At 52.3% G+C, this 14,290-nt stretch overlaps 1 protein-coding gene across 7 annotated transcripts in view; it reads left to right on the forward strand.

The window, feature by feature from the left end:
* The first annotated feature begins 3,205 nt into the window (after positions 1 to 3,205).
* GAS7 (growth arrest specific 7) overlaps positions 3,206 to 14,290 on the forward strand; it is a 108,875-nt gene continuing 97,790 nt past the window's right edge. For all 7 annotated transcript variants that reach the window (XR_015703220.1, XR_015703221.1, XM_087750797.1 and 4 more), the window contains exon 1: positions 3,206 to 3,486. Coding sequence is in view for 5 of the 7 variants with exons in the window: in XM_087750797.1 (XP_087606923.1) it covers positions 3,304 to 3,486 (183 nt within the window). In the remaining 2 variants the exon portion in view is untranslated. The remainder of the gene's footprint in view (positions 3,487 to 14,290) is intronic.

Below are 14,290 nucleotides of genomic sequence, written 5' to 3' on the forward strand. Positions count from 1 at the left end.
CAAAGCCTGGACTGACTCACAGAAGTACCTGCGTCCTTTCCACCGGAACAGAAGTTGATGCATGTGCCCTGAAGTGCAGGACCCGCGCCAGCACCTGCTCCCTGAAATGAGTTGCCCAAGCACGTGGCTGTGCATGCGCGCAGAGGGCCCCAGACAGGTGGAGTCCCCGACTTGCACGCACCGGAGTAGGTCATGCACACACTTCAGTCGAGGGAGTTACAAACGGGCAAGGAGCGTCACACGCAGGCTGCAGTCCCACGAACACCTGCATGCCCAGATGTGCAGCGTACGTGCAGGCACTCTCACGTAGCAGAATGGGACACACAATTGACTCATGCACATAAACTGACTTGTGCAAGAGGAATCATGAGCCCAGTGGAGTTAGGGACATACTGGAATAGGGAGATGGATTGGTAATGCACACAGCGGGAATCACACGCACTGACACAGATCTCATGCTCTTCAGAGCAGCATGGACAAATACACTGTGGCTTATATAGGTACACGCTATGTCTCAAACCTGCCTGCGTGGAGGATCTCACCAAGCCACAGAGACACGCAGTGTATGCCTGCTGCTGTTGAGACCTACACGTCCTGGGCTAAGTCACACCACACATCTTGAGTTTTGCACACATTGTGAGTTTTTGCCACATTCACGGTGGACACATTGAAATGAATGATGTGTACACACACAGACAAGTGCAGTCTTATGTGTGTGCACGTCTATTCCCGGAGTCAGTCACGCACCCCTGTACTGCAGCAAGCCTCTCCTGTGGACCAACAAGGTTCTCAAACACACACACATGGAGCTCAGTGCTCACACACTTGCACACGCTGGAAGCAGACGTGGTTTCCTGCACACCCACAGACACACAGTGCCCGGGAGGCAATCAGCAGAGGGAGCATCGGAGGAGATGTGGACATGTCCGCTGGGCACGGCTGGCTCCCGCCAGTCAGGGGGGAGAAGGACCCACTCATCTCACTGATGACTGAATACAGCAGCAGGTTTGTGCCCTCCTTTCCCCTCTCCACCGACTGACTACAAAAGGATGCTGGGTGGCAGGCTTGGATACGGCCGTGGGGTGTTGTCAGGCAGACCCAACTCCTTCTGCCTCATCCCTTCCACATGCATGCTGGCGTGAATCTGGCACACACAGAAGTGAGCCTCTCCCTCTCCTTCGTGTGCCACGCGTGCTATTGATGGGTGCCATGCGTGCAGATCGCCGTGCCACAGGTTGCACAAACACGGGTGAGACCCTCGCACACGCCTGTGGTGCAGCGTCACACCAGTCACTGATCCTTACAGGCACTCTGGAGTGAGCCTCTCATGCATAGGTGTACAGAGACACACACAGAGCCAGCTTACACACACACACACGCGCAGCCACACACATGCAGCTGGGTCTCACACGGTTGTCCCATACGCACCCGTACAGGTCAGTCTCCTGCAAGGGTGAGTCTTGCCCACTCCGGTGAAGCCACACACACGAACACGCGGGTCTGACTCACAGCTCAGCCTCAGCGGCTGCACGCACACACAGCTGTCTCTTGCACAAGCAAAGATATGTACACCCTCATACAAGGCTGAGATTCATACAAGATTGAGTTTCTCACACGCGGTTGTGGGAGAGTCTCCTACACAAACACGTACATACGTATCCCATACACCACACACAAGATGTAGTAGAGAGTCACTCAGGTGCGCGTGCCCTGCCTTTCCGGTACACCCACGCACACGTGGAGATCCCAAGCACTACGCGGGCGAGGTGCACATCCTCTCACCCCGCCACAGGCGCACACCCCCCCCGAGTGGGCCAGGCAGCCCGCCCTGCAGCAAGCTGCACATACGTGTATGCCTGGGCTTCCTACAGACACCAGTGCTCGTACACGTATAGGCAGGCGTATATTCCATATGTGCAGTGAGTCAGGTGTGCGTACCTGGACAGAGACACACACACAGCGGTTCACACACACCTCCGTGCACAAAGACAGGTATGTCTTACGCACACACACAGGAGTCACACGCCTGCTGCAGCGTGAGTCAGGCATGCACACCTGGAGCAGGTTGTACACGCAGGCTGTTCATAAACAAAATACACACAGGGTGGTGTCTCACACACACCCATACACGAGCATCACACAGATGAGGGTGTCACACACATGGTGCGTCTCTCACATACACACAGGTGTCACACAGACCAGGGTGTTACATACACAGAGGCGTCTCACACACGTGCAGCTCACACACGTGCCGCAGTCAGACACACACGCGTGCAGCAAGCTGTGCACGCAGCTGAGTGTTGCAGAGACACGCACACACTTGGGGATGTGTCGCACCCCCTTGGATGGTTCGTACACATTGGGGTGTGTCACACCATGTCTTTCAGGCAAAAAGGATTTCCCACACTTGGGTGTGTGTCACGAACACGCACGTGGTGACGCAGACATAGAGATGTCTCCCGCTCTCACACAGACGTGAGTGTCTCCAAATGCACACACGGTGTCTCAGACACGCGGGTGTTACAGACACACATGGCGTCTCACACGCCGTCTCTCACACACAGGTGTTGCACACACACACGGGTGTCAGACACACAGACAGACACACACACACGGCGTCTCACATGGGGCCTTTCACAGACACACACGGGTGTCTCGGTGTCACAGGCACGGTGACTCCCATACACACGGGTGCCTCTCGCAAACACACACGTGGGTATAACGCACACATGGGGGTCACGCGGTGCCTGTCCCCCAGACGCGGTGTTTCTCACACACACACGCAGGGGTATCGAGCAGGCAGGTGTCACACGCAGTGTCCCTTGGGGACACGGTGTCCGTCACTCACACCCCCCCACCCCCACCCCCCCACCCCCCCCCACACGCGCACACCGTCTCTCTCTCTCTCTCTCTCTCTCTCTCTCTCGCACACGCTGCCTCGCCGACACGCGTGTCACACGCGGCGCGGGCTGCGCCCCCAGCTGGCCCCTCCCCCCCGCCTCTCCGCCCCGAGCCGCCGGTGCCCGCGGGGGCCCGGCCCGGGGCCGCCCCGCTCCCGCCGCCGCCGCCGCCGCCCGCGCTCGGCGCCCGCCGCGCCCCCCGAGCGGAGCGGGGCGGGGCGGGGCGGGGCGGGGCGGGGCGGGCGAGGGGCGCGGCCAGCGCGGGCCCTCCCGCAGCCCTGCGCGCCGCGGGGCCGGGCAGCGGCGCCCCGGGCGGGCGCGGAGCGGCGGCCGAGGCCGGGGCGGCTGCGGGCGGAGCGCGGCCGCGTCCCCGTCCCCGTCCCCGTCCCCGTCCCCCGGCGGGATGTCGGGCTCGCGCTGCCAGACGCTGTACCCCTTCTCCGGGGAGCGGCACCGGCAGGGGCTCCGCTTCGCCGCGGGGGAGCTGATCACGGTGCTGCAGGTGCCGGACGGCGGCTGGTGGGAAGGGCAGAAGGAGGACGGGCTGCGCGGCTGGTTCCCGGCCAGCTACGTGCAGCTCCTGGAGGTAGGAGCGGGGCCGGGGCCGCGCCGAGCGGGGCGGCGGGAGCGGCGCCGGGGGGCGGGCGGGAGCCGCTCGGCGGCCGGGCCGGGCCGGGCCGGGCCGGGGCGGGGGAAGGGGCCGTCCCGGAGCGCCCCTCGCTCGGCTCCCTGGGGTCCCTCCGCCCGGCCCCCGGGACCGCCCCAGCCGCCAGCTCTGCTGGCAGGGGGTGCCGGCGGCGCTGGGGGGGAACGCGCGGCTGCACACCGGCGCTGCTGCCGGGGACCCGCCTCGGCATCGCTCTGCCCGCTGCCGGGGGCAGGGCAGGTGCCCCGGCCACCCCAGGGCCGGAGTGCGCTGGGTGTCGGTTAGAGTAGGCGGCACTCGGAGAAGGAGCAGCCCCGCCGGCCCCGCCTCGGCAGCCGGAGCCGCTGGTACCCGCAGTCGTAGCCGTGGAGCGGCGGGGTTCGGGGTGCAGGGCGAGCTGCGGGCCCCTCTGGGCACCGGTGCTTTCACAGCTGCTACACCGCAGCAGAAGTCAGTGGCGGAGGTGATACAGCCCCCGTCAGTCACGCGTGTGGGCCAGCTGCTGTCCGAGTTCCTCCCTCGCCCCTTCCCTCTCCCTCTGCTTTCCTTTCACTGAACATCTCTTGGCTTTGCGTTGTGGAAGAGGTAATTCAGATACGTCCCTTCCGCTGCAACAGTTCCCCAGCTGCCTGGAGATACCTTGCTGCTGCACCGGGAGCCCCGGCAGAGTTAGAGTCAGTTGCCCACCCTCAGAGGTGATGGACTTTCCGTCGGGGTGCTGAGAAGCTCTGTTAGCTTCAGTTGTTTTCAGGGCCCTGACAGCTGTATTCCCACCTCAGGGACTGCTTGTGGCTGGACTTGTTTATTACTTTCTCTCCTATGCAAATAAGACACAATGTGAGTGTAAATATATGTCCACAAAGACTGCCTCACCGTCTTTGCATTTCTGAAAGTGAAATCTGAAATATCTCATGCGCCAAAGCAAGAACCTGCCATGAGCCCATCGGTCCTTCCCTCGCTGACCGTGCCCTGTTGTCACTTAACCGAGAGTGTGCATACGGAAATGGTCTCTCGAAGCAGCGTCCCTGCGGTGACTGGGCTGAGGTGGTTAGCGGCACAGTGTTTCTTGGGTCAGCCTCTGTGTGTCCTCCAGGTTCCTAAGGGGAATCAGACAGCCTGCTTCGCATACATGCAAGGCAGGCACCACCCGCCCCAGGCTTTCCGTGCCCACCCTCTGGGGGGTCCAGAGTGGCGGGAGGCACAGCCCCGAGCAGGACCAGGCCCACCAGAGGCACGCAGAGCAACGTCCCGTCTGCAAAAGGTGCTGGGCAAAAGGACTTTTTGCCTATAGATCTGGCATTGCCTTTTGGTTTCTCTAGTCCAAATGAATTAAAAAATCTCTGATGTTTCCATTGAGTTTCCGTTTCTCATTCTTACCTGGAAAGAAGGAAAGTAGGAGCAAAATTTCCCCACTCAGTCCTACAAGAGTGAGGCCAGGGACTTTTCTGTGCCACTGAAGCACTTGGGACTTTTTTGTTAGCTTAAGAATGTGGGAGTCCTTTTGTTTGTCAGTTTTGCCACCTACAAGATCATTTACTGAGATATGTGAATGTTTGTGGTTTCACAAATTGCTAAATATTTACACATCTAACCAGGAATTTAGGAATTGTTTGAGGCGAAATGTATCATGAGATGAGACAAACTCTGCTCAGCAAAGGCAGTGGGAAATCACTTCTGCGTACATAATAACCCTGCTTCCCTGTCATCTCCCTCCTGGAAACTCCTCTTCTCCGACTTAAGTCTGAGCAAGTTGCACTGTGCTCAGGTCGGTGCCTGCAGCCCCCAGATGCGCCCTTCTGGCCCTTGGCTCATGTTCCACGGAGAACTTTACTGCAGACCCGTTGTCCACACAGCCCAGCCTCCTTTCTCTTGCGCAAACCTTCAGAAGGACGGTAAGAAAGACGGCGAGTGCCGAGTGGTGTTCACTCTGGCATGCTTTCCTTCTCTCCAGAGGTGGTGCCTAATAAGGACTATGAGCTGGAGTTAATAAATATGAGAGCTAATTAACCAAATTTATGGGACCACAGGTACTTGGCACACATTACAGTAGGGTAGATGTGTGAGAAGAAGAGAGACCTGTGTGTGTGTGTCTCTCTCTCATGGCTCTGTGCAGGTAGCCTTTCCCTTGTGTACAGGTATGCAGCTAGCTTGCTCAGGGACCCGATCTAACTGAAAGACACCACGATAGAAATACTCTTCTTCTGTGATCCGAGCCCCCGTCCAACCACATTGACATTGGAGCTGGCATCAGGAGGAGATGACAATGCATAGCCAGATGGGCCATGAACACGATTCTCCTTTCAGTACCAACCAGCACCTATGTTGGCTTTGGGTGGCCCTGGCCCTGCAGCTTTTGGTAAGGTTCAGTGTTATGTTCTGAGCTGAACGTAACCACACGCTGTTGTTGGAAGAGGAAGATGTTATTTATTCCCGCCCTCTGTCCTGCCTTCCCTTCCCTGTGCCCAGTTCACTCCAGCAGGTACCTGTGCTCCTCTCTCTGGAGCCCTGAAACTCATTGTCCCGAAGGACAGCTGGCTGCATTTTCTGCCACAGCAGTGAATAAACGTGGCTTGCGGCATTGTCCGAGGCATGCCAGGGCTGGCAGGGTTTGCCCTTGCATGGCACACACCCTTTCTGCTCACAGCAAAGTCTGTCAGGTGGCTGGGTGCTACCAAAAGGAGATGGCCTTCTTCTGAAGCTTTTGTAACTTTAAGCCTGCTGCTGTGCATAGGCAGGCGGGCTGGTTTTTCTCATTCATACGGCTTCATGTTTACCAACACTGAAATCTCCTCTGGCAGCGCTGCTCTGAAGTCTGCACTGAGTTTTGGTCCTGAGCTGAAAGAGGGACACGCTGCCCAGGGCAGTGGCTGAGTCCCCACCCCTGGAGGTATTTAAAAGATGTGTAGACGTGGTGCTTGAGGACTTGGTTTAGTGGTGGGCTTGGCAGTGCTGGGTTAACGGTTGGACTCGATGATCTTAAGGGTCTTTTCCAACCTTAACGATGCTATGATTCTATGATTCTGGGAGGGAAGTGAGAAAGGTGTGAAGGACAGCAGTTGAGAGGGGAGTCTCTTCCACCCTTGAGCGGTCGGTTTAGCAGCTAGTCTGCAGCGTGCTGGTTCCTGCTGGACGAAAGAGGAGAAATGACTGTTCCTGATGCTATCTCTGACTTGGGAGGAACCATGCTGCACCAACAGCACCTGCGTCTCTTCACAGGCAGCCAGGCTGTGCTGCTGCCAGCGCCGATCCTCTGCATGCTGCCACATGGCTCTAGTTGGCTTATCCAGGAGCTAAGGATAGGGCAGGCTCTTCCTCCTTGTATGCACTCACTCCTGGCTCTTGCAAAGGAAAACAGGTATCCATGGCTGGTGGTTAACCAGAACTGGTTTTAATGGCAAATGTGGAGTTGGACAGCTCTGATAAAACCATGAAGGTTGCTTGGGAGAAATAAACTCCAGTGCTAGAGATGGGCATTCCTGAGGGATTGCTGCCTTTGCCTCCCGAGTTCTCTTGCTAGCAAAAATGTGTTTTCAATTGATTCATCACAGAAGATCAAGGAAAGGACCAAAGCTGTAGTAAATAGAGAAAGCTGTAGCAAGAGAGGCACAGGGAGGTAAAGAGGTAATGATGTTTGGCACCCTTTGGTTCCTGCAAGCCCACAGTGGTGGGTTAGAAGAAAACAACGATGGCTGGAGGTTCCTGCTCATGGCAATGATGGAAACAATGAGAGCTGGAGGAGCGTATTGTAGGGATAAGCCAGAAACAAGATGTTTCTGTGAGCCCTGGAGAAGATACAGTTGTCATAGAGCAAAAAGGGTAGCATAAACCAAAAGACTATCAAAAGCAGAGAGCAAAGTGAGCAAGGGAGTGTATTAGCTCCGTGATGGGGTTCCAGATGGGTTCCCTGAGGCCTGGGTGGTTGGCAGCAGCTGGGGAGGCTGCTGTGGTCCTGTTCACAGAATTGCTGAGTTGGAAGGGACCTCTGGAGATCAGCTAGTTCGGCTTCCCTGGCCATGTCTGGTCAGGTTTTGAATATGTGCAAGGGTGGAGACTCCACAGCCTTTCTGGGCAATCTGTTCCAGTGTTTGACTACCCTCACAGTTTTTTGTTATGTTTAAAAGGGATTTCCTGTGTTTTAATTTGTGCCGATTGCATCTCATCCTTTCACTGGATATCACTGAGAACAGTCTGTGTCTGCTTTTTTTACAGTCCCCCTCCATAGGTTTTTATACACACTGCTAACATCCCTCTCGAGCCTTCTTGTCTTGATGCGATACAGTCCCAGTTCTTTCAGCCTTTCCTTGTATGACAGATGCTCCCATCCCTTAATCATAATTGTGGCCCGTTGCTGGACTCTCTCCAGTATGTCCTTGTCTTCCTTGTGCTGGGAAGCCAAGTACTGTTTCTTATACTGTTTTGCTCTTGGAGATAGTAGGTTAATGGAGAAACAGCCCTCCACCAATATTTCCTGAACATAAGAATCCATTGACACTAGAGGAATCCAAAAGGGTGCTGCCAAATTCCTATGGTTTTGCTTTTACTGAGCTTGATCTGTGAGCAAGCAACGCTCTTGTGCAAACTCAAGGGCTTGGGGAAGGAGGGGTGTTGTTGCGTGTGATCCATATCCCATTGAGTAGATACACCAGCAGCTTCAGCCTTCACCCCACCTCCTTTGGTGGTTGACAGCTATGTATGTCAGCCATGCGACCTGAAAGTCAGGGACTAGCAGCTGCATCTTCTGACCATCTTCTCCCTCATGCGTGCTTTTATATTTTTGCCTGACCTTTTGACTATTTGAGCAGAGCCTTGCAGGGATCCTTTGTACCAGACCGCTGCAGTCCTAGGTTAAGCAATTGTCCTTCCCTGCCTGATGCAAAGAGGAATCTGTGTAGATACCGGCGATGAGGAGTCCTTCAAGCCAGCACTGCCACGGTGAACACAGGTATAGAGCAGGTGGAATGTGGTGTGTGATACAGCGAGGGATTTCTTAACAGCTGAAGGTAACAAAACGTTTCCTACCCAGAGGCTGACTGCCTCCTCACCCCACCTGCGTCAGAGATGCTTGGGATGATGATGGGTGTCGAAAGATCCGTACAGCTCCAGACCTGAGGGCAACCTAGGACAAGTCCCAGGTGTGTCCCAGTTTGTCACAAGCTTTATCGGTGCAGGACAGCATAGATGTCAAGCGGGTGAGGTGGTGTTCGACCTCTGGGGTATGTACTCCAAAGCACCTTTGCACGGGACCCTCTGGGGAAACACTGGCTGTTGTGTCTGCCTTTTCTAGAGAAGTGATTTTCAGCAGGGTGGGGAGATGTGTCATTCAGTCACATTTGCAAGCGGTTTGTTTTAAAGTCTATTTTGGGCTTTGCTTTTTGTATTTGTGGTTAGCTAGAAATCACTTATATAAGCAGCAGCAGCAGCAACATATGCAAATTTGCTGAAAATTGTCAGCACTTTTTATAGCTTCAGTCATCCCACAGATGTAAGTCTCTGTATGTAGCACAGTGTGTGCTTCCAGCATGGATGGAGGTGGCTCTGGAATCTGACTGAGCGAGCTGGACCGAGTAGGACTGAGAGCTGCCGCTGATCTTGTCTGCACTTTCACAGCTTGATTTACTGGAACCGTGGGGCACTTTGGAAGGAAAGAATCGCATCCTTCTCCCTCCTGTATGGTGCACGTGCAGGCATCAGGCAGTATTATCCATTACTTCCACTGCTGTGTGATATCCGGGGGATACCTCATCCCCCCAACCCAACCTGTGACATCTGCCACACGAACACTGAAACGTGCCAGCAGCTGAGCCTGGAGGTTGTGGCACATTCAGTTGCAGGAGGCGTGGCATGGCACGAACTGCTTCATTCTTTGTGCCCACGTAGTCATAGAGAAAAAGGATGAAAGGAATTCACAGAAATGATAATGCCTCTAATTTATTTTGTAATAGCAGAGAATGTGGAGAGGATTTCCATGCCAAGCTGTACCTTGTCTTAAGCTGATATGATCCAAGGAGACAGTGTGCTTAAGGAGAAACTAGAACCTGCAGCTGATTAGCAAGGAGAATTCCATTTCATGAAAAAAATTCAACTTCTGAACATTTATGTGAAACAGTATTGTGATGAAACCCCTATTTTTAGAGAGAAAAAAATTATGGTTTATATTTCTCTTCCTTCACATTAGTGATGGAGTGTATTTTGACCAAGAAAAGCCCCAAAACATTTTGTCAGAAAATATCCAGCCAGTCCTAGAAATGAGCATCACTGCAGCCAGTGCTACAACGCGATGGCTGTGCTGTGTGCTGCCACAGCCAGGGCTGACACGAGCAGCTGCTGGAGCTGCTCCCTGCTATCGTGGGAGCTATATAATGTGTACGATACCCTTGGAAGAGAGGAGATGGTGGTACCTGTTGCAACAGAGCTTTTCCTGATGACGATACAAAGAAGAATAAGGTTGTGTATGGAAAGCACCTGGCAGGCTGTGAGTACCCGAGGCCTGGGCTCTTTGTGTGTGGCACCGGTACCTCCTGCATGCAGCAGTGGTGCTTTGCTTTCTTAGCAGGTTGGGGTTTGTTGTCTCACGCTCTCTCGTTCCTCCATCTCCCCACTCAAAAATCAGCTCAACATAAAAAGTCATGGAGAGCAACAAGGACCAAGGGTATGTGTGACCATCTTGGGTACAAATGCGGCTGCTACCACTGCTTTTTTCTAAGGATACTCCGTGGAACAAGTAATGCTCCAATATGTAGTCTTGTGTGATGGGAGAGGAATCTGGTCTTTAATCCAGCATGATAAGGCTGTGGGTGCTGAACCCTTCTGTGGTTTTAAGCGGCTAGGGAGTGAGCATGGCACTGTGCTCAGGAAACCCGTACGGCGTTCTGTGCCTGGTGCTACAAGCTTAGCAGTTAAACTACTTGGCTGAGCAACTGCCAGGCTGGAACTGGTTCTCCCATCTCCCTGTCATTTTTTAGATCTGTGACTTTCTGTAACTGTATCTTTTCAGACTTGAAACTTCTGGTCATCTGACCATTGACATTTCTGGAAAATGTGAACAAAATGAAATAATCTATTTTCTCATATTAAAAGGATGAGGAAATTATGTTTTGCTGCCAGAAGATCACTTTTCGATCAAGGTTTCTGAGGGATTTTAAAGCCCCATGAGAATGTGAAGGAGATGTGATACTACAGTTTACAATCCCTCGCTCATAAGAGTGCCATCTATCATGCATCTGGTGATAATTGTCTGTAACTGTTGAAGTTACAGATAGAATTTAAAAACTGAATAGTACCATAAACACCCAAAATTTGTGAAAGAAAGGGCCTCACTGATGGGTGTGGCGTTTTTTGTGAGCTCTTCTGCACAAGCTGGGGTGTTGCAGAAGCTGGGCTTAGGGATGCTGCACCTGTAGCAGGTGAGAACAATCACATCGGTGGCCTTGCAGAAACTGCACAGGACAGAATTTTTAAAGATGTTTTTCTTTATCCTTAGCTAAAAGATGAAAAAATGTCACGGGAGGCTTAATCTGGAAGGAACTCTTTCTGTCTATGGATTACAAAGAGAGTCTAAAAACGGTCTCACTGCAGATGTCCGCCTTGCAGATGTTAAAGACAAAATGAGTTGCCATCCACCTGCACGTTAAGGGTGGATATAGAGCGAAGATGAAAAATGTGGATCATTTAAAGACTCACTTGAAGATCGCTTAGTTCTCTCAAGAATTCCCTGTTCTTTCTGTGCTCTGAATGGGGCACGCATCCTGTAGATAAACATCGGAGAGCGATTTCTGCAGTGGTAGGCATGGGGTACTCTAAACAGTCTCATTTTCCAACTTGGGTGCTAAAATGCACCTTCAATGTCTTGAGTGGTGTGCTGGAAACAACGTGTGTTGAATGTATAACATGGTACTTTATACTGAATGTAGTTTAAAAGACACAGTAGGAATAATGAGAAGATGCCAGATACTCAGTATTTCCTAAAACACTGCTTTATTTTGGTGTCCAAAGTGGAAAATTTAGCTCTGAAACCAAGACCAGAAGATTCTGGCAGATTTGGTGGGGTTTGGTTTTCTCTACTTATTTGACTTCTACCTGTGTGATAATAAATGACCAGGTAGAATTAACTGGTCATTTAAATAACCAGATTAAACCTTTGTTTTATTCTCCATGATTCCTTATCTTCCATGGTTGCTTATGCCCCGTGGAGCACATTATTATCAGTAATGCACCCCGGTTCTGCGTTACCAGAATATTAAATGTCTCAGTATGTACTGAGGACTTGTTTTCATTATTTCACTGACTACTGACACCAAGCGCAATCCCAAAGATAGGACATTTTTCTGTTTTGGAGAAGTCCCACAATAATAGGAGCAAGTATGTGGTGCTGCAGCATTGCAGATAGTATCTGTCTTTGGAAATATTTGGGCCCGTTGAGGTTGTTTTCACTGTGGCCACACTACAGCTCAGGACAGCAAGATTGATATTGCTCACGGTGCATGCGTTCATCCTTTTCGCACCAAACGGCGGAGCATGGGGAGCCAGCCTGCTGAGCACGGCAGGCAGGCAGCACTGCTAACTTGTGTCTTGGAATATTTGACATAAGGCACCGATATTTCTGTCTTTGATTTCTGACACTTCCAGGGAGCACTTGTTCTGTGCAGCTTTTTCAGAATCCAGCGCTTATGGGCTGTGCCTTGCTTACTGTGCACACATGACAGATTTACTGGAAGCCTCCCAAAAGCTTGGGCCGTGTTGCGGTGGCTGCTTCCTGCTGTGCACATTTCCAGTAACCGTGCATGGCTCCACATTTACACACAGGGAAGGAGGACCTGGGGAAATCTGAAAGAAGCATAAGGGACTTGATGGTCCCCACTCTGTGCTTTGCACGCTGTCATCAGTTTACGTCAGTTTAAAGTGTCGTTGGCCGTATTTAATTACATGTCACACTCCCTTTTATTGGTATGATCCACTTAGAGCGCACAACAGCGTAAAATCAAGGCCAACTGTTTGTTCAGCCGCTGTTTTTCAAGAACAGGGCACTTCAACAAGTGTTTGTCTTGAAAAATGTAAGTATGCTTCAGTGTAGTTGGAATTTTTTATGTCACGCCACTGTGTAAAACATTACCTATTAAGAAGAGCTCATGCAAAGGTTGGTATGTGGCAGGAAACCCGGGCTATCAGCTCTCCAGATTTGCACTGCGTCTGCCGTGCAGGCAGACAGGCTGAACCCATGCAGCATGGGGGGTCGGCATGGGAGAGGGCCGGGCCAGCAAGAGCCCCTGCATACCTGCCATACCAGCAAAAGTGCACTTGTTTTGGTTGAGGGGGAGAGCAAACTATACTCCATGGGCTGTAGACTTGCTGGTGATACTCTGCCTGCTAGGGTGCCTCCTCTGTACATGCTGTGGTGACCGTCCTGGGAAGCACTCCTTTTACAGGTATATATAATAGCAGAGAAAGTTTTTTGCTCATACTAGTAATCCAGTTTTCCACATTATGCTATCAAAATAGCTTTTGTATTAGTCTAGTACATTTGTGGTTTGCTTTTTTGCTGGCAGATCCCAGAAGGGGGATGCCATGGGTTACTCGGGAGCTGCCACTCTGCATTTTGTAGAACACATCTAGCAGTGGAACAGCCCAATGTCTTTTAACATACACCTTGTTCGGCATTTGTGAGCAGTCCCCTCAGCACTCAGTTGTCGGTATGGGCCACTTTGGAGTGAATTTAGGCTGACTAACAGGTGACTTTGGTTACTGATCTTTGAACTCCCTAGATGGGTGCAGACTCAAAGGTTGAAAATCTTCCTTTGATGTCGTTTGAGATCTGTCTGACACTTCTTCCTACATTCATAGTTGGTAAGAGTAGACTGTGCAGGCTGTTCTTGAGCCACGGATATTCCCGCTGTGATGCTGGCAGCAAACGCACCGTGGTCTTCCAGTGTTGGTCTGAGCACCCAGTTTGTTTACTGCGCAGATCTCCCCGGGCTTCCCCAGCTCTGTGGCAGCTTGTGATAACCCTCTGCACCTCTGCTGCTGCCGTCTCCAGGCTGTACGCTAGGAACAAAATAATGTCAACATTAACTGTTCCGTCTGCTATCACTTCACGTGCCCCTGTTGATCAGTTCTGTGCCTCTCTCTTCTGCCCTGTCAGTTGATTTTCTGTGGAGGAAAAAAAAGCTCACTAAAAGGTAATTAAAAATAAAATGTCTTGCGAAGACCTGGGATGTTTGTATCATAGGATGGATTAGGCCAAGGTCCGTAAGGAGGGCGTGTGAGTGAGTTTTCCGTGGCTGTCCTACAGCGAGCTCCAAGGCCAGGAAGGCGCGCAGCTGAGGTGAAAGCTGCAGGCCGCCTGCCCAGCCCAGCCGTGCCGCCGCTCGCTGCTGGAACCCAGATCCGCAGTGGGCAGCACTGCTGGTGGACCTGCCAGAGCAGGGGCAACACGGCAAGGCTTTAGCACATTACATAGAGAGAAAGCGGGAGCTTGCTCTGGACTGGATAAGGAGCCTGTAATTGGCAAGTTGTGCCATTGGCACTGAATCCTAGTCTTTGAAATGCCCTCTCACACTCAGTGAGTCCAGGAACTTACCCGGCATGAGAGTGAGGAGGGAGCAGAGGCACATCACAACATAATTAAAAGTCCCAAGCTGCCTGTTTTATCTTCCCATATTTGCCCCTATCTTTTACTTGAAAACTCTGTAAAATCTTCCTTAACTTTCAGAGGCAGATCTGGTAGCTCCGAGTTAAATCTGATCTCTTA

Source organism: Nipponia nippon, unplaced genomic scaffold (genome assembly GCF_047370975.1).
Source record: "Nipponia nippon isolate SJK-2023a ecotype South Korea unplaced genomic scaffold, ASM4737097v1 scaffold_14, whole genome shotgun sequence".
Classification (NCBI taxonomy): Eukaryota; Metazoa; Chordata; class Aves; order Pelecaniformes; family Threskiornithidae; genus Nipponia; species Nipponia nippon.